The sequence below is a fragment of the Megalobrama amblycephala genome, linkage group LG15, assembly GCF_018812025.1.
Source record: "Megalobrama amblycephala isolate DHTTF-2021 linkage group LG15, ASM1881202v1, whole genome shotgun sequence".
NCBI classification, from domain to species: domain Eukaryota; kingdom Metazoa; phylum Chordata; class Actinopteri; order Cypriniformes; family Xenocyprididae; genus Megalobrama; species Megalobrama amblycephala.
The window spans coordinates 23,461,611-23,483,078 of record NC_063058.1 but is presented as its reverse complement, the minus strand read 5'-3'; the positions used below and the strand labels follow the sequence as shown (position 1 = coordinate 23,483,078).

The 21,468-nt window shown below is 37.9% G+C and overlaps 2 protein-coding genes across 2 annotated transcripts in view; one reads left to right on the top strand and one right to left on the bottom strand.

The window, feature by feature from the left end:
- Nucleotides 1–7,977: 7,977 nt before the first annotated feature.
- LOC125246880 (mucin-5B-like) lies at nt 7,978–20,528 on the bottom strand. The gene is made up of 18 exons (XM_048157972.1): nt 20,158–20,528; nt 19,916–20,030; nt 15,967–16,054; nt 15,801–15,886; nt 15,359–15,569; nt 15,139–15,264; nt 13,036–13,153; nt 12,816–12,954; nt 12,505–12,621; nt 12,253–12,322; nt 11,297–11,431; nt 10,972–11,139; nt 10,380–10,474; nt 10,158–10,287; nt 9,761–10,007; nt 9,628–9,665; nt 9,397–9,506; nt 7,978–8,375 (listed from the first exon to the last, which is right to left on the bottom strand). Exons 1-18 carry the CDS (start codon nt 20,265–20,267, stop codon nt 8,220–8,222), a joined length of 2,259 nt encoding a protein of 752 aa, XP_048013929.1. The 5' UTR covers nt 20,268–20,528; the 3' UTR covers nt 7,978–8,219.
- The window catches only part of LOC125246881 (protein saal1-like), a 46,800-nt gene continuing 38,151 nt past the window's right edge, over nt 12,820–21,468 (top strand). The window contains 1 exon segment of the mRNA XM_048157973.1: nt 12,820–12,920. The gene's annotated coding sequence lies outside the window, so the exon portion shown is untranslated.

Sequence of the window (21,468 nt, the reverse complement as noted above, 5' to 3'; positions counted from 1 at the left end):
GATAGACAAAGTGCAAAAAAAGCAAAAAACAATATATAATAATGTCAATTTGTATGTACAGTTATGATGTGTGCAAATTTGAAATATACATAAGTGTTTTAAGTAAATAATGTATAACAGCTTTGTGTGTTCCGTGTTTGTCAAGTGTTCATGAGATGGATTGCTTGAGGGAAGATACTGTTCCTGTGTCTGGTCGTTCTGGTGCTCAGAGCTCTGTAGCGTCGACCAGATTGCAACAGTTCAAAGAGGGAGTGTGCTGAAAGTGAGGGGTCCAGAGTGATTTTCTTTGCCCTTTTTCTCACTGTGGATAAGTACAGTTCTTGGAGAGTGGGGAGGGTTGTACCCAGGGGCGGAGCCAGACATTGTAAACATTCGGGGCTTAGCCCAAATCTATTTTGTCCAATGACATTTTAATTTTCTGTTAACAGCTTTACTGACATGAAAGGAGCTTTGTGATAGTATATTTGAGTAAAGTTCATTAAGCTACATTATTTTCCACTGGAATTTGCAAAACTATATTGGGTGTACCTCCTCTAGGGGGGTCTGGGGGCATGCTCCCCCGTAAGAAAATTTTGTACATTTTAAAGGGATAGTTCACCCAAAAATGAAAATGTGATTTTTATCTGCTTACCCCCAGCGCATCCAAGATGTAGGTGTCTTTGTTTCTTCAGTAGAACACAAATGATGATTTTTAACTGCAACCGCTGCCATCTGTCAGTCGTATAATGCAAGTCAGCGGGAACTTGGACTATAAGAGTAATAAAACACGACAGACAAATCAAATTAAACCCTGCGGCTCGTGACGACACATTGATGTCTTAAGACACGAAACGATCGGTTTGTGCGAGAAACCGAACAGTATTTATTTCATTTTTTACCTCCAATACACCACTATGTCCAACAGCACTCATCACTCGATTCGTTTGGTCGGATCGCGCTCTGACAGCGGCAGTGATGTCTCGCGCATATACTTCAATGAGAGCGAGACATCACTGCCGCTGTCAGAGCGCGATCAGACCTTACTACGAGTGCTGCACGCGGTTGGACATAGTGGTGTATTAGAGGTAAAAAATGATATAAATACTGTTCGGTTTCTCACACAAACCGATCGTTTCGTTTCTTAAGACATCAATGTGTCGTCACGAGCCGCAGGGTTTAATTTGGACTTGTCTAAGCAAGTTTTATTTACTGTTATTGTAGAAGTTCCCATCCACTAGCATTATTTGATGACAGACAGCAACGGTTGGAGTTAAAAAATCATAATTTGTGTTCTACTGAAGAAACAAAGACACCTACATCTTGGATGCTCTGGGGGTAAGCAGATAAACATCAAATTTTCATTTTGGGTGAACTATCCCTTTAAGGTTAAATGCATCAATCTGGTGCACTTTGAGAGCTCAAAACTGAGAGCTTAAGCCCATGTACAGTGTGCAAATTGACCAAAGAAACAGCATTGACTTGTACCTGGATATGAAAGAGGGTTCAAACATCTTTTTAGCTGTGATATAGTCTCAGTCTAGGATGCCAAACAATTATTAATAAAATAATAATATAATAATGTTTTAGGTATAATTATTCATAAGACAGTAATATATATATATATATATATATATATATATATATATATATATATTCTAACAAATTAACTCTAAAATAAATTTTTAAAAAATTTAGTAATTTTACACAAAAGTATAGGGAAATTACAATACTAGTTTGTACTAATTTCTAAGATAAATCATTGAGCTTTTAATTTGATCACCAGATCAGCTGATCGTGTGAGCAAAATATACTTCTCTTTAAAACACGCAGCACAAACAGACAGTGTACTTAATCGCTGTATTTTGCTGTTTTATAAAGGCACAAAGCCATATCACGGTTTCGATTGTAGTTCTTTGGCAAAATATAATGTAGAGACCATTTAGGCTATGTATGTTTTAAATTTTCAGTTCATTATGAAACTGTGGCGGCGGCACAGGGTCATTAATGGGAAACACTGAATGAATGTTTACCTGACACATGTGCTAAAGTTGCCATATCAGTTGTTATATCATAACAAAAACCCTTCAACCGGACCGAAAGAGTGTCTCAAGGCCTGCCGCTGCTCTGAGTGAGTGACAGGAGGCGTGGCTCTGTACTGAGTGAGTGACAGGAGGCGTGGCTCTGTACTGAGTGTGTGACAGGAGGCGTGGCTCTGTACAACTGCGGTGTGCGTGAACTCGCTGCCGGAGAGAAGAGAGAGAAAGTGCTGCCAGTGTATGGATACTGTAGAAAAGCGGTATTGAACTGCTTAACATACTTTAATAGAGAGATATGTTTAGAAAAATTATATTTTGACAGCACAGTTAAGTAACCTCAAACCTGAAAGGTTCAGGGCTTTTGGAAAAACATTCGGGGCTCCAGCCCCTTTAGCCCACCCCTAGCGCCGCGCCTGGTTGTACCAATGATTCGCTCAGCTGACCGGACTACCCTCTGTAGTCTTCTGAGGTCAGATTTGGTAGCTGAGCTGAACCAGATGGTAATTGAAGTGCAGAGGATGGATTCAATGATGGCAGGGTAAACTGGTTTCAGCAGCACCTCTGGTAGGTTGAACTTCCTCAGCTGGTGAAGGAAGTACAACCTCTGCTGGGCCTTTTTCACAATGGACTCAATGTGGTTGTCCCACTTCAGGTTATGGGAGATGGTGGTGCCCAGGAACCTGAATGACTCCACTGCAGTCACAGTCCTGTTCATGATGGTGAGTGGGGGGAGAGAAGGGGGGTTTCTCCTGAAGTCCACAATCATCTCCACTGTCTTGAGCGTGTTGAGCTCCAGGTTGTTAAGACTGCACCAGACAGCCAGCTGTTCAACCTCCAGTCTGTAAGTAGACTCATCACCGTCCTGGATGAGGCTGATCAGTGTGGTGTCGTCTGCAAACTTCAGGAGCTTGACAGAGGGGTCTTTAGAGGTGCAGTCATTGATGTACAGGGAGAAGAGCAGTGGGGAGAGGACACAGCCTTGAGGGGCGCCGGTGCTGGATGAGAATTTTCCCAGCCTCACTAGTTGCTGCCTGTCTGTCAGGAAGCTGGTGATCCACTGACAGACAGAGGTGGGCACGGAGAGCTGAGTTAATTTGGGCTGGAGGAGTGATGGGATGATGGTGTTAAAAGCAGAGCTGAAGTCCACAAACCGGATCCTCACATAAAGACCCTGGTCTGTCCAGATGCTGGAGAACATAATGCAGTCCCATATTGACTGCATCATCCACAGACCTGTTTGCTCGGTAAGCAAACTGCAGGGGTCCAGTAAGGGTCCAGTGATGTCCTTCAGATAAGCCAGAACCAGTCTTTCAAATGACGTAATGACCACGTGACCATGTTAGAGCCACAGGTCTGTAGTCATTTACTCCAGTAATTTTGGGTTTTCTTTGGGACGGGGATGATGGTGGAGCGTTTGAAGCATGAGGGGACAGCTCCAGTGATCTGTTGAAGATCTGTGTGAAGATGGAGGCCAGCTGGTCAGCGCAGGTTTTCAGACAGGCTGGTGAAACGCTGTCTGGGCCTGGTGCCTTTCTTCTCTTGTTCTTTCTGAAGACCTGGCGCATGTCATCTTCACTGAACTGAAGTGGAGGAGTGGAGGAGAGGAGGGTTGTTGGAGGTGTTAATGATGATTTTTCAAACCTGCAATAAAACTCGTTCAGATCGTCTGCCAGTTGTTGATTCTCCACAGAGCTGGGGGATGGTGTCTTGTAGTTGGTGATGACTTTTCAGACCTTTCCACACTGAAGCTGTGTCATTAGAAGAGAACTGATTCTGAAGCTTATCAGAATAATTCCTCTTTGCCACTCTGATCTCCTTTTCCAGTGTGTATTTGGCCTGTTTGTACAAGACTCTGTCCCCATTTCTGCGAGCATCTTCTTTGGCCTGACGGAGCTGACTGAGTTTTGCAGTGAACCAGGGTTGTTTGTTGTTGTAAGTTAAATGAGTCCATGTAGGAGTGCACAAATCCTCACAGAAACTGATATATGATGTAACAGTCTCTGTGAGCCCGTCCAGATTGTTGGCAGCAGCTTCAAAAACACTCCAATCAGTCCATTTGAAACAGACTTGTAAAGCCCACTTTGTTTCGAATTTATTTCAATAGTGCAGCCCTACCTCTTTCTATTTCTGATGTACTCCAAACGCTAAATTACAGAATTTGTCACTGTAGTAGTTGTAGAGGTAGCAGTATATGTTTCTGTTGTTGTACTGTAGTAGCACAGTATATACAAAAGTCACTGGAGAGGATAGGAATACACTTTTGGAGTGTTCATAGATTTAACTCCCTGAGGTCTGAAAACGCGCCGGCGCATTTTGCAGGATTTTTTTTCACATTGCAGCAAAACAGACTTAAAATACTCCGTCATTTCTTGTCATAGAGACATAAGTAATATATCAATTGAAACTATATAATGTCTTCTTTTATTTGTGTACACTCAGAGTAAAAACAATGTTGTGCTTTTTGTAAAATAAAGAAAACTAACATGATGCGTGATCTCTCGTCTCCCTCTGAACGAAGACCAGTCTGATAGTTCTCAGAAAATGAACTGTAACTTATGAATACTAATGACAAAAAAATGACACTTACGTCTAAAGAAACGTTGAAATGTCAGGTTTTAAATCGTGCAAGTCAAATTGAAAACAAACATTCTGTGTTTATGTAATCTGTATGAAAAGAGACCATGTCAGAAGTCTGTGATTCAGCTCATTATCCGCTAATGCGGCCACGCCCACGGAGCCAGCGCTATTCAGACGCAAATTCAGAGGCAATACATGCATTCATCGTCTCAATCGTGTATTTATTGTCTTGAAAAGTGTTTATTTGGATGTTAAAGCAATGGTTAGCGATCTCTAGAAGACATGCCATTAGTTCCTAGTTCCTTTTCTTCTTTATATGAATTTGTGGCCTAAAGGTGTACAGAGAGCGCCCTCCGGCTTCAAGTATGAATTGAAAACACCATTCCTGAAATGTCCTCTTCTTCTTTAGAATAATTTGTGGACTAAAGGTGTACAGAGAGCGCCCTCCGGCTTCAAGTATGAATTGAAAATACCATTCCTGAAATGTCCTCTTCTTCTTTAGAATAATTTGTGGACTAAAGGTGTACAGAGAGCGCCCTCCGGCTGCAAGTATGAATTGAAAACACAGTATCCAGCACTCATAGTGATGACAATAAATATTACTTCTCAGTATCGAAAATTGACATAAAATCCATCAATATTTCTCCAAATGTGCATGCTTTTAAGCTAAAAGCCTATATGAAATGCCATAGAGGTAACATAATTGTTCAGACACTTTGCATCACAGAAATACATTATATTTTAAAGAATATAATAGAATACCATTATTTTAAATTGTAATAATATTTCACAGTATTGCTGTGTGGCAAGGGGGGCGTGGTTCAGCGAACGCTGCAGCAGGGGAGAGCGTCAGGAGACGCGCGGTGGATGAGCGGGTTAAGCGCAAATAACAAACACCTGTCTCTCTTTACAGTAATTGGCGTGGAGAGAGTATTTAACGCCAGGAGAAACAGGAGCGAGCGAGAGAGAGAAGGACTACTGGCTGCCACACTCCTGGAGACCTGCTGAACTGCTGGAGTGAATCACGATATTATTTATGACTGTTTTTGTGCCTGTTTAACTGTATTAATAAAGCAGCCAGTAGTCACAGCCGACCCTTGTCGTCTTCCTTCCTTGCATTACGAACTCTGTTACATGCTGTTTATGATGAGCTGAGACATTATTACAGAGGGTTTTTTTTCACAGCCTACCTGACTGAAAGGCCTCATTAATATGCAAGACATTTCAGGTCATTACACTGCGTTCCAAATTATTATGCAATTGACATATCAGTAAGATTTCAGTACAATAAACATTCAGATTTTAGTTTTTCTAAGAAAATGTTTGTTTGTTTATTTATCCATGTCTTTTTAGATAACTGGTATCAATCTCAGACAAAATAATTTGCCAGATCTATGGAAACCCTACTTAGAGGTTGTTCCACATTATTAAGCAAGTCACAGTTCTCATGCAATATGGGAGGAAGAAAGATCTTTCTGAAGATGAAAAGCATGAAATGGTGCAATGTTGTGCAAAAGGCATGAAAACAACTAATATTGTGTGAAACTGAATGGAGATTATCAAATTATCATACGATTTGTGAGTGATTTAGAGCATAGCAGAATTCGGTCAGATAAAGGTTTATTAATGAAAGTTCCTATCAAAAAAATGTATTGTATTAAAAGGGCAGCTATAAAAAAAGCCAGTGTTGAGCAGCAAACAGGTATTTGAAGCTGCTGGTGTCTCTGGAGTCTTGAGAGCCTCACCATGCAGGCTGGCAGTTGTGCGTAAAGATGCATTTTAGACACCACTAACCAAACCTAACAAAGAGAAACATTTACAGTGGGTGTAGAAATATATTTTCAAACAGTTGCTGTGGTGTTTTTTTGCAGCATGGGACAGTGCATTGTACAATAGTGCATTGTACTATGCACTATCCTCCTTTTTATACCATAGCTGAAAATGGCCAGTTATGAGCTCCACATATCTTGCAAAAGTAATTTTAATACCCTCCATCTCACTTCCCAGTATTCCAGCCCAAATCATCACACACCAGCTCCTTGCTGACGTCGCAGTCTTGTTGGAATGTGGTGGCCATTCACCAACCATCCAGAAATCCATCCATTTAGACCATCCATTGTAGTACAGCATTAGTCAGTGAATAAAACTATTTAAAAATGAGTCTTCATGTATTTCTAAACCCACTGTAAATGTTTCTCTTTGTGAGGTTTGGTTTGGAGTGGCTGAAATGCATCTTTACGCACAACTGCCAGCCAGCATGGAGAGCTTCTTGAGACTCCAGAGGCACCAGCAGCTTCAAATACCTGTTTGCTGCTCAACACTGGCTTTTTTTATAGCTGCCCTTTTAATACAATACATTTTTTTGATAGGAACTTTCATTAATAAACCTTTATCTGACCGAATTCTGCTATGCTCTAAATCACTCACAAATCGTATGATAATTTGATAATCTCCATTCAGTTTCACACAATATTAGTTGTTTTCATGCCTTTTGCACAACATTGCACCATTTCATGCTTTTCATCTTCAGAAAGATCTTTCTTCCTCCCATATTGCATGAGAACTGTGACTTGCTTAATAATGTGGAACAACCTCTAAGTAGGGTTTCCATAGATCTGGCAAATTATTTTGTCTGAGAGCCCCAAGCCCCAAGCCCCAAATCAGCCTCAGACTCCAGAGGGTTAAATAAAGCTTTTGATACAACTGATGTTGATCATGGCTTACTACTGATGAAATTCAAAAGATATGGTTAAGAAATTATCTTGAGAATAGATATCTGTACCGCAGTTCGTAAATACGGGAAGAAGGAGGCGGGAACCGGCGAACCTTCAACATAACTTTAATTCCAAAATAAACAAATACAAAACGAAAGTAATGCAGGCACTATCCGCTAGCTGCCTGTCTCCTGAACACACTGTAAAAAACGCGGTCTCTGTAGTTGCCACAAGTTCCAAAAATGGCAACAAAAACAAACTGGTGCAGTCTGGACCACGAAACATAATAAATAGTGCTCCAGCCAATAACCGACAAGCAGCGTCAATACGCAAGCAACTTCCATTTTAAATGCGTGTTCATGATTGTTTCAGGAAGCACGGAAGGGAGGGGGAGGAGGAGGAGGAGGAGAGAGGGTCTAGCTAGCCTCTGTTTTATTTGACAACACTTCGAACGTCAACAGGAAGTTACTCCACCCAGGATCACTTAGAGCACCTTTAAGGAAATCAAGGTAAGGTAAGTGATGCAAACTGTTTGCAAAGTTTGTTGCGCATAACCCGCATTTTGAAGGGCAATTCGAGACCTCAAAGCACCCCTCTCTACATGTGCCTGGTGTCTGATCCACTACAAGAAGTGAACTGTTTGTCACTTATTGCAGCCTTCTACTCTCAACTACTTTTAAGGCAAGGTGCATCTCAAATGATTTTAAAGTGGGAAGACAAAAATGGCTGCAAAAAATAAATTAATTAATTAAACAAATTAATCCTTTTGTACTAGAATTAAAATTATTCATTATTTTTTATGATATTCAACATAAACATCTCTGTTAACATCTTACAAAATGCAGTTCAGTGTTTCATGACCCTTTAATAATAATGTAAAAAATGGGTTATCTATGATGATTGAGTGTCTGACTCACCAAATGTTACAGTCCTCTAGAACTGACATCCCGGGTAAATAGTTGATTCCATTGTGGGTACAGGAGCAGTTTTCCCTCTTCACACACCCACCTTTCCCATCAGCCAGAAGGTCATCTGGACACACACAGTCTGATACACACCCTGTGCTCACCTACAGACAAAACAAATCAAGAAGGACCAGCATCAGTACAATATCATGTTCCCTGCAAGATTTGCTGTTTCATGTTATCAATACATTATAAATAAATAAATTATTTTATCAAAAGTTTGGGATCGGTAAGATTTTTTATGTTTTTAAAAGAAATTTCGTCTGCTCACCAAGGCTGCATTTATTTCATTAAAAATACAGTAAAATCAGTAATATTGTGAAATATTATTACAATTTAAAGTAACTGTTTTCTATTTGAATATGTTTTAAAATGTAATTTATTCCTGTGTTGGCAAAGCTGAATTTTCAGTATCATTACTCCAGTCTTCAGTGTCACATGATCCTTCAGAAATCATTCTAATATGCTGATTTGCTGCTCAATAAACATTTATTGTGTACAATAGTTTTTTTCTGGATTCTTTGATGAATAGAAAGTTCAAAAGAATGTTTATTCGAAATATAACATTATAAATGCCTTTACAGTCGCTTTTGATCAATTTATGTATCCTTGCTGAATAAAAGTATTAACAAGTATTATCTTTAATTTCTTTAAAAAAAAAAATTGAAAAAATTGAAAAAAAACTGTTTTCAACATTGATAATAATCAGAATTGTTTCTTAAGCTGCAAATAAGCATATTAGAATGATTTCTGAAGGATCATGTGACACTGAAGACTGGAGTAACGATGCTGAAAATTCAGCTTTGATCACATGAATAAATTACATTTTAAAACATATTCAAATAGAAAACTTAGAAATAGAACATTTATTTTAAATTGTAATAATATTTCACAATATCACTGTTTTTACTGTATTTTAATTAAATAAATGCAGCCTTGGTGAGCATAAGAGACTTCTTTTAAAAACATTAAAAATCTTACCAATCTCAAACCTTTGAACGGTAGTGTATATATATATATATATATATATATATATATATATATATATATATATATATATATATATATATATATATATATTTATTTCATCCTGTTATTCTCATCTAACCATCCATCCTAACTCACACAATTGTTGGGGTCTTGCATCTCACATGTCCTCTGACACTCCGCCCCTTTGTGCCCTTGTTCATAAATTGAGCAGTTGAATAAGACCATTGGAGCTTTGCAGTCTAAAACTGAAAAGCACATGAATGAGGATCAGAATACTTGCACATCATACCAATGTTTCTGTATCTCAGTGACATCTCAGATTTTTATTTGGCAGGTGGTACTACAGAAGAGCTGTTTGTGGCTCACCTCTACTTGGGCACTCTAATTTGCCATGGTTACAAGTGCTGTAATATGACAAAACCATCAAGAGTTACAATAGCGCTTTTATCAATAATAAATTATGTGTCAATAATAATTTATGTTGAACTAGTATTTTTACCATGTAACACCATTATTGTAGATTGATTCTGATTGCATTATGACCCGGTCCCCATAGTAACATGGACAATCCTTAGCATCTACACAGCTGTCTTCTTCATTAAGATATGTTCCCTCAGAACACACACAGCCATCTACAGGTGTGAAGGACACTTGACAGGTGTAATGTGAGAGAGAGCGGCAGGTGTTGTCACAGCTGGTCACGTTGTAGGAGTACTTCATGTTCTCTGAACACTTCAGTTCATTTTCTGTGCAGACAAACAAATACACTTTTGACGTTTCTTTTGAGAAGGTGATTCAAACACATGTTATTATAGATAATAAAAATATAGTTTTCAAGCTGTACATTATATTTCATGCCATACATATAAACAAATAAATACGTATGAAGTTCTCACCACAGATGTCTGGATCCATCCAGCCCTTGAGAACGACTCCTTTGGCAGCACATGCGTGGGCATAGGTGGACAGGGCCGCACACATACACTTGTTAATATCAGCACACTTGCATGTGTCGTAGACGCACCGCTGGAGTGGATGAAACCCAAATTACAAAAAGAGTGCTTTAAATTTGTATATCATATTTCACGTAGAATACCATTTTGTGCAAAAACACTCACTTGGTAGTAAATCTCAGGACATATTTCTGAATGACATGGTGAAAAGACTCCGCTCTGGTTTTTAAGACGGGAACACCAGTCTTGAGCATGTTTCTCTGAATGGAAAGAATAAAACACTCTAGATTTTAACTCTGACAAGAATGAATATATCCTGTAGTATCTCAAATAATATAAATAAAAAAATATCAGGCTGGGATTTTTTTGCATACTACAACACAGTCTATATTTATCCTATGCTTATTCATATATTCTTTTAAATCCCTGTTATCAGTGCATGTGTTACAGTTCCCTCGTCTCCAAGACTCCATTTCCCATGATCCTCGTGTTTCTTCACCTGCACTCACTTCCCTCGTCAGCTCCTCATCATCATGGATCACCTGCACCTGGACTCTATCATCTGCACTCCCTTTATAATGCACTCACTCCCTGCACTCCTTGTCTGTCCTAAATGTTATGTTAGATGTGTCTGGATGTTGTTCCTCTCTGCTATATGTTAATAAATATCTATTTGCTGTGGAAATCCGTGAACGCCTCGTCTCTGCAACGCCAGACCGTGACAGCATGTTGTATCAATGTTAATAAAACTGAGTACCTGTCTCCAAATGCAGGCTGCAGGGGTTGTCAAATGTGTTTTCAATATCTGGACAGCTGTATGGGTAGTTTTTCCATATGTTGACAAATGTTGTTGATGTGCCCTCTGTAATGCCCGATTCCTTTTTAAAGTCATCTTTTTGAATGCCATTAAAGTTTCCACACAAACCTGAAAAAAGGAAGGTGTAGAATCGAAGGAACTTAAACAGAAAAAAACACTTATTACCTGTGTCTATATTATACATGTTGTTTAACAAGTTATTTCTTAAAATATGGGTGCTGTAGGTGGAGTTAGGGTCATTACAAGAAAAATCTGCTTTACTAACCACTCATTTTCCCTTTCTCTTCAGTGCTGGCTACAATATACAACTGCATGATTGGTTTCAACTGGATCTTTAGACGAAGACTCTTCAAATCAGCAATAATGAAGGAGGAAGAGGGCTTGAAGATGCTCACAGGACCTGCGACAATTAAATGTGTGGTTAAGACACAAAACAGAACATCTAGGCAACAGTGCCTTTTGTTAATGCTAACATACAGGATATCTACATTTGTAAAGGAAAGGAAAAGCATAGAATTTTCTGAACTTAAAGGTGCTCTATGTAAGAATGACAGCTAGTGGTTGAAATGGGTACTGCAATCCAAATTCAAAATATTGTTTGCCCCGCCCCCCTCGACGCTCTCGTGGGTTGCCAGTCTGAAGACACGCAACAGGAGCGAGCTCAACTGACATTGGAAGGCGAGGAGACTTACACACTGTAAGATAATTAGTTGATTTATTGATTTATGATAAGTTTATATCGCGTTTTAATATGTTCCAGTTCATAGAGATTTTTAGATGGATGCTGAGGCTTTTTAGGTCAGGTAGAATCTGTGATCTCTGACCCATTTTGTTTGCTGACTTCCATGGCAATTCGCTGTGTTTTCCACCAACTGGCAATCCGGGAATGGCAAAATACCATTGGGTAAATTGGCAATGTGCAGTCTTGCACAGACCAAAACAAAAACAGACATTCCAACACGGAACGCACATTTCAAAGTAAAATAACTGGCTGTAGCAATGGTTTTCAGAGAAACGACGCGTACGTGAACATCTCAGCATGTTTAATAAATATCTATTTTATTTATTTATAATAAATATCTATCTAAACATATTATGGTATTTTTATGCTTTAGTACAGTCAAAAACCTACATAGAGCACCTTTAAAATGCATTTAATTATGTTTAATTTTATATTTATCATGCTAATAGTATAACAATTTCCAATTTTAGACAACCCACCTCTGGTAACAGGAAGCTTAAATGGGCTGTTTCCATTTTGTGTCACAACTCCACTGGAGAAAAAACTAATCTGTTTTGTTTGTAAAATGTTAGTGAAGTATGCTGTATATATGCACTTTGCTGAAATCAAGTCTGTCATTCTGAACAATATTCGTTGGATCTCTTAGAAAAACTATTTTAGTTATTTGAAATTTGAATAAAGAAAACACGCATCAGTAATTAAAAATTAAGAAAATTAAACCCAGTACTTACAGTGGCATTTGGGATGACAAGGATAACTGAATTTAGACATGTGTCTGTTTTGCCTTGATTTGTCGGATTACACGTTGCCAAATTTCCCACGACAGCAATATCACTGTTGTTAGAGTGCTGGAATAAAAAAAGAACTGTAAGTAAGCACATCGAAATTATATAGTGTGTATTATATTCAGGGGCTTGGCAACCTTTAAATTGTCCCCACTTTCCTGATTGTTACACAAACAATGTGAATAAAAATACTATTGACTTTCATTTATCTCATGCTGACAGAAAATATCAGTGGATCATCTGCTATCCTGACAGACCTTAGTGAGGATGTAATCACAGTTGCCGCTAAAGGTGAAGCTCTTTCCATCATAAGTGGTGATGTGAGACCCTCCCACAACAGAGCAGATTCCGGGACATTCCAGGTTTGTACAGTTCCAGTGTCCCGCGACACACACACTGACACAATATCACAGCAGTGTTAGGAAATTCTGTCAAATGGCTGATGCATGTTTGTGTGTTCTGTTATAACTAACTCACCATGTTTTACAAGCTTGTTCGTTTGACTCTCCTGGTGAGTAAGTTTCACCATTGTACTCACATGGGCACTTGTGCACAGGAATACAACCATTGTGACCGATGTCATCCTCAACAGTACCTTTACAAAAAGTAGATGTGCCATTTTTATTAAGAACATAATAAAAAAAAATTGAATTTTTAAGAGATAGTTCACCCCCAAAAATTCTGACATCTTTTACTAACCCTCAAGTTGTTCCAAATGTGTTTGTGTTTCCTTCTTTAATTAAATACATAAGAAGATATTTTGAGGTCTGAAGTCTTTAAAAAAAAAAAAATCTTCTTTTTTATACTATGGAAGTCAATGAGGACCAGCAACTTACCCACATTCTTCAAAATATTGTCTGTTGTGTTTAGCAGAAGAAACTCATACATGTTTGAAACAACTTGAGGGAGAGATGAAGCAGTTCCCACTTTAAAAGCTGAAGCTGCTGTTTATGGGCCCCAAACTATATGGTTTATTATTTGTACATGTCTTTTAAATGTATAGTTATGTTACTATTTTTTGGTTGCATCAAGGACATAAACAAAGACCAGTGCAGTTTGGCTTCTCTAGCCAGTTAGCTAAATTCTATTGCATACTTCTCCAACAAACGCTAACAAACACCAACAACTTCTATGTTCATAGACAAACAGTTGCTCATGCTATAAATTAAACGATACCTTTACAAAAATGCTACTACTCAGTCATGTATTTGGCTACAGTAAAGCTTTAATCAGGATAAAACCGTATATTGAGTAACATGTACAAGTGACAGCATATCTAAACACTTTGGCACAAATACAAACGGAAACACTTACCATTCATAAATGTCCTTTAAAAACCGTGCTTGCAGAGGTTCTGCTTGACCCTCTTCATCATTACTGCGATCTATTATTGATACGGCAATATTGACGCCATTATAAAGAACCTCAGGGATGACATGTTTTTGTAGGCCAACCCGGAAGTTAGCGGCGCACGGGTTCCCTCGATCGAAAGCCCATGCATTTTTCCCATAGACTTTTGGAAAATTTCGCAAAAAGTAAGCTCTGTGTTTAACAAAGGGTCATGACACCTACACGTTTTGTCTATGAAGATAATCAATACAACATTTATACATTTTGAAGCCTAAATAAAGTGGTCAGATATAAAAAGCTAACAGTAGGCTATAAACGGACTACAGCACACCATGATCAACGTCACCACCGCCAAGCTTCCTCAAACTTTATTTAAAAAACAACTTTATTTAAAAACAGATTAGGATTATGATCTGCGCTGTGTATGAATACTTATCCACTTTTTCATTAGAAATGCTGTCCAAATGTCCTGTTTGCCATGATGACGTCTAAAGTCCCCGCCAAAGTAAGTAGTCCCTTTTAGCAACTTATCAACCGCTGTTTTTAAGACACAATAAAGGTTTTAATAAAATCACAAGCGGGTTATAACTGGTGTGTTTAATGTCATAGATCAAAACTAGAAAATATTTAGAGGCTTTGTTAACCACAGACCTTATTTCAGGCGATTTAACAAAAACCCATTCAAAAAATGCATAGACTTTATGGCGATGGATCTGGAAGTCCTAAAATGCTAACTCGCTTCCGGGTTTTGCATACAAAAACACTCATCCCTGAGGTACTCTATTTACATTTACACTTAAGCAAATGTAACAACTAATGGTAAGGGGCGTGGCTTTTCCGGACACTTCAGCGAATCACAATACACTGGGCCAGCTAACCAATCTGAGCCCATTGCGTATTTCGGAGGGAGTGTTATCATAGAACCAGGAAGTCAAATAAGCCATTCAAATGACAATGGAAACAGCGGTGTAGAATAAAGGTAAAATATATGAAAAATACAATTTTTTTTTTTTTTTTTTTAAACAAAGCATTAAGACATGTTAAACTGGGCCCCATAAACACAATCAAGCCTAGAAAAAAACTAATGAACCACCCCTTTAAACTCTGCTTGCAGCTGATGTAATACTTGAAGCATGATAAGCATATTCTTGCAAGGAGAAGCTTCATGTGAAAATAGACCCATCAATCTGCTTAATCTAGGTGCAGAAAACCTCCCCCATCATTTCTCACCTTCAGGGCAGAAACAGCCGTCCACACAATGTTCTTTACAAAGCAGGTCTGCGTCTGGATCTGAGCAGGTGTTCTTGCACGGACCACCACACTCCAGGTATTGCATGTTTAGAGGACATGACTTTGCTGCTCCACAGAACAAAAGAAATAGTATTTCACAAAATATCTATCTATCTATCTATCATTTGTATTTGTTTAGAGCCTAGTCTATCATACTCACGACAGAGCTGGTCTGTTCTCCATGTTCCTGGTTTTCCTCCAGCATGTGTGCACTGTCGTGAAATCTCTGTGAGCGTGTTGCAGAGACAGTTGTGATTGCCGTAACATTGACACAAATCGTCTACACAGGCTTTTTCATATGAACCCATGTCCATCACATTAAAACAGTCACTAAACCCTGGACTGCTGAGATGCTGCTGGCAAATGCTTGTCTATAATATAAATATATATATATATATAAAAAAAAAAATCAGAAAAAACTCTGGTTATTTCGAATAACATCTCTTTTTCATCTTTACATTGAGTATATCAAAAAATATCAATACCAATGTTCCAAATATAAAACAATTAAAAATGAAATATTTATTGTTTACGTCATGAAATTCAGGCACAGTTCCAAAATCTGTTAAAATTATAACAACTTTAGTTTTGTATCATAATACCTGGTTTGCGCACTGATCATTAGGATGAATACTAATGTCCTCACATGATTCAGTTGGAAACACTTTCCATTTGTCCACATTAAAACCTATACAAATTAAATGTTTTGATAACATATTAAATTATGATTCGATAAATTACTTTTGATTTTATCAAAATGAGATTTACCTTTGTCAAATGAATCATCAGTCTTGTTGCCGTTGAAGTTTCCACAAACTCCACAGGTCTTGCCTTGGTACTTTTCTGAAAGTTCAATCTGGTGAACATCATATTGTAAAACACACAATTATTAGGTGACTGAGGTCAGGCCTTATTGTGTCACAAATATAAGTAACACTTTATTTTACTTATGTCCACTTTAGACATTCTGCTTACTGTAAATAACTTTGCAACTACATGTCTGGTCAACTACTAGTCAGTAAAATATTAGTAGACTGTTTGCTTAATATCTGCTAACACTATTTTTTAATGCTTTTTATGCAGACATTCTACTGACTATAAGTAGCCTAACTTTTCAGTCTACTAATTCTTGGTAACACTTTACAATAAGGTTCATAAATTAAACATTTAACAAACATGAACTAACCATGAGCAATACATTTGTTACTGTCAGGTATGGTGGTGGAGGAATGATGAGGACTCAATTGCAGTGAGGATGGGTTTTTATTAAATGAATAAAAATAAAACACAACAAAAACTACCCCGTGGGGAAAAACAGACTTGACAAAAACTTGACTAGACTTGGCTACAAGAGGGAAACATATGATGACGAACAGCACAGGACTGCAAACACAAGGAGAATAAATAGAGGGTATGCATCGACGTCACTTTCCCGCCGAAAGCGCGCTCCCTCAGCTGGACTGAGTGGCAAAAGAAGCTGCTGAGTGACTGGATTTAATAGAGGAAACTGCGAAAACGCGAGTAAAACTGACGAATTACACTAAAGGTTGGAATTGAATGTATTCCTTACAACTTGTCAAATAAACCTAATCCATGGATATTGCATGCAGCCAGGAATCGTGTTTCCTGACATTTATATGTGCCTGATTTCGACGGCGGGGAGACACATAAAGCAAATCTGCATGTGAATATTTTATATAACTACAATATAGGTAGGTTTAAATCCGCGTAATCACTTATATCAATTTTATATCGTCATATTGTCCAGCCTTAAAACATATATAGTTTTATAGTATAGTTTTTGTCAGTGTTGTTTATTTAAAAACACCCAATTATGCAGAATATAAGATAACATAATATATAACAATACAATATATACGGTATGATTTTACCTCAAAATCCAACAATTTGACACAAAATGATTACTGCAAATCCATGTTTATCTGCTGAAGTCAATTTGTTTCTGTGAATTAGCCTACAGTGATCCATTTGCTTCTTTTTTCTGTAGCTTTCGGTGGTCTTTAAATATATACCTCAGGGTTTGTGTCAAAGCTATTTGTACAGTCAATCACAAAGCTCTTTCCCGTTTTGGATGTGTTTTGTGTGTTTTTCGGGACATTCACGCTGAAAACCAATGCTGCCGCTCAGTCTTTTGCCACTCAGTGGACGTGACCGCAGCCGTAACGGTCGACGGTGACGTCACGTGCATACCCTCTATCCATGGGTTTCATGTGACGTCACTGTATTCTATCGCCGCCATATTTGTGACCGGTCAGAGCTGCGCGCTCTGTTTAAGTCTATGGTGACAGCAGCTACAACTACCAGAGGAAGGCCAACAAAACGCTCTCGGAAGGTTCACAACTAATTTACAATATGTCTGGGATATGTGGTGCTGTTAGCCGTTTCAACAGTCGTCAGAACTACAAATTTATTTGATCCCAAAGGAGTTAGATCGGCGGAATTATTGGCTTCATTCAGAAAGGACCACACCACTGGCAGCCAAACAGCAATGCACAACATTAATAACTGCTGGGACTGTCATTTACATAACATTATAATTGTATACAATATTGTATTAAAATATTGTGAATTCTAGTTGCTGTGTTTCGGCGTGTTATTACAGGATGAACAAATTCACGACGCGAGCTGACTACGTTACTTAGTAATTACAATACATGCGTGCATGATTTTGTGCAAATATAAGTTGTAATTTTATGTCTATCTTGTATAAATATATATGAATTACCCTATATAGGATGTGTTCCGTTGAGTTAATTAACTTAAAGCGCTTCATTTTACGGATGTTCATTCAGCGCATGCAGCTCAAATAATACTATCAAAATGAGATGATTTGAGAAAAAAATCTGTTATTGTTCGTGATCCTTATTAATCAAACCACGTGTTGCTGAATATAATACGAGAACAATATAAGAGCTAGTTATTAAAAATAATGCATAATTTTTTTTTTAAAAATATGAAAGTTTTAATATTACTGTAAACATTTTAATGACTTAATCATTGCTGTTTGAGCTGCGCACGCTGAAGCTGAAGAGAATAAAAACCCGTAAACAAAGTTAATTAACTCAACGGAACACATCCTATATAAAATAATCCAGATATTAATACAAAATAAAAATAATATAACAACTTGTATTTGCACAAAATCATGCACGCATGTACTTGAACTAAGTAATGTAGTCAGCTCGTGTCGTTAATTTGTTCATCCTGTAATAACACGCCGAAACACAGCAACTAGAATTCACAATATTTTAATACAATATTGTATACAATTATAATGTTATGTAAATGACAGTCCCAGCAGTTATTAATGTTGTGCATTGCTGTTTGGCTGCCAGTGGTGTGGTCCTTTCTGAATGAAGCCAATAATTCCGCCGATCTAACTCCTTTGGGATCAAATAAATTTGTAGTTCTGACGACTGTTGAAACGGCTAACAGCACCACATATCCCAGACATATTGTAAATTAGTTGTGAACCTTCCGAGAGCGTTTTGTTGGCCTTCCTCTGGTAGTTGTAGCTGCTGTCACCATAGACTTAAACAGAGCGCACAGCTCTGACCGGTCACAAATATGGCGGCGGGCATAGCGGAAGTGACGTCTTTGAAACCCATGGATAGGAGAGCAAACAAGGCAGGTAACGAGGGAGGGGCAAATCAACCAATAATCAGGTAACAAGATGGGTGGGGTCAAGACAATAGACATGAGAGCACATGGCACAAAGAAACACATGACAAGCCATGTGCTCACACCAAACATAACAAAAACACAAGCACATGGCCAATGAAGACAAATCACAAACCATGTGCTTACACAAGACCAGACATGAACACGCGACTATGAAAACTCATAAGCCACGTGTTCACACAAAAACAAGACAACATGAGAGCACGCAGCCCGTGAAACACAGACTGCGTGCTACACAACATAAGACAAACACAACATGAAAGCACGCGGCAGGTGGAAACAAACCACGTGCTATACAAAACATGACAATACAAGAGCGCCTGGCCGATAAGAACCGACCAGACGCTAAACAAAACATGATACAAGAACGCACAGCAAGTGAAAGAACACTCGACCGTGCGCTCACAATAAAGACAGGACTGGGAGCACGAGTGTCCGAATCCTGACACAAACCCGAACCCAAACTAGACATGAGTGCCGGAATCCAAACGCCACGCTCCCAACATGAAACAAGACACGCAGACAAGAACACTCGAGACCATACGCTCACACAAAAACAGGGCAAGAACGGGAGTGTCAGGGGTCTGTCACGAAACCAAGAAATAAACTAGACAGAAGTGACAGAACCCTGACAGTTACTGTATTTATTAATCTTTGTTAATATTAGTTAATGAAAATACAGTAGCTAGTTCATTGTTTGTTCATGTTAGTTCACAGTGCATTAACGTTAATGTTAACAAGATTTTAATAATGCATTAGTAAATGTTAAAATTAACATTAATAAAGATTAATAAATGCTGTATAAGTGCAGTTCATTATTCGTTTATGCTAACTAATGTAGTTAACTAATGTTAACTAATGAACCTTATTGTAAAGTGTTAGCCTACCTAATTCTCTAATTAGAGGTATGTAGTTGTAAAGACACTTATTGTTAGCAGAATGTCTAAAGTGGACAATGGAAATAAATTGTAACTCAAATATAATACTAAGCTTATACATGAACAGAGAAGCATACCAATAAAGATTGGTCCTTCTCCCAAAAGACGGTCACTTCATGTTTAATAGAGACCTTAACACTTGATGCGCTCAGCTCGACAGCAATTCCATTCATATAGGTTGAATTATACAACCTGTTAGTGCAAGGGGAAAAAATCATTCAACAAAAGAAAGTGAAATCTTTGTTTTTAGAAAGTATAATACAAAATAATGGATGCAGTGTTGAGTTTAGTTAAAAAAAAAAATAATAATAAAACTCACACTTTGTTGTCCATGATGATGTAATTGTTGGTGAGTTCAATGTGTGTCCCCAGAAGACTTATTTTGATTTTGTTGAAAGTGACTGAGTTATTTACAAAGTTTCTTTGCATTTGTATGGTAAAATCAGAACTATCAATGCTGTTGCACAACTCAGCCAGAATGTATTCGCATGTGTTTGGCACTTTAAAGAAATAACCATCAAATGTTCTGAAGTGAAAATTTCCCCACGTGCTGCAGATCGTGTATTGATGTTCAGGATTTGGTTTAACTGAAGCAAGAGAGAAAGTTATAAATGTGTGATCTATAATAATGAATACTAAACCGAGACTGAAAAGGCAGTTTCAGTGATTTAAAAAAAAAAAAAATTAAATTAAGGACTTTATACCTTCAGTTGTGATTCTTATGGCAGGGAACACTAAAAATAGAAGACAAAGAGGAACAAAGCTGTTTGAATTATATAAAGAGAGTGTACACACACACATTTTATCAATTTAATTAATTGTAAATCAATGCAATTAGTATTGGGGCTAAAATAATTATTGATGCCTGTGTCTCTAAATGAAAGCAATTTTTTTTAATCAGAACATCTTTTGCAAAATCCCTCAGATTATGTTGATAAAGCTGCTCTTGTGCTGTAGAATCACAGTGCTGCTGTAATCAATAATGTAAATCTAACTCAGAGATTGAGCTCTAAAGGAATTCAGTACAATTATGTGAAAACATAACCAACTCCTGATCATATTTTCTCTTTGCTTGTCTGGCTGTTACAACGCAGTCAACAACTCAAACAAATCAAATATTAAGAGTCAATGGTCAAGAGCTCAACTAAAGCAAGCACTCATCTCCACAATGGTGGCTTAAAAATTGTGATTTTCTCCTTTGGTGATTCTGCTTGTTATCATCAGGTGTCTTCAATAATGGTCAATCATCACTTAATTATCTCATTAACTTTAACACCGCTCCAGTGGGTGAAATGAAAAATATGACAGGACTTCTACTTTCTGACCCCTGGACTATACACCTCTGAGTGTGGCTGAAGTCAGTTGTAGTTCTTGTGTTTCTGCTCGTGTCATTTTTCTGGTCTTGTTTCTCTGTCCTTCAGTGATTCTGCTTATCAGGTGTTCATCAGTGTCTGAATTCACTCACTTCTTTTCATTCACTCTGTCAAGTGGACTACATAGTGAACTAATGTAGGGAATAGTGAATGAGGGTATATGGTGTGATTTAGGACACAGCCTCTGAGTGTCGACTTTGAGCATTGTTAACTAACAGTATATTCCTGTAGCCTATTTTCTCGAAGATGACAAATAT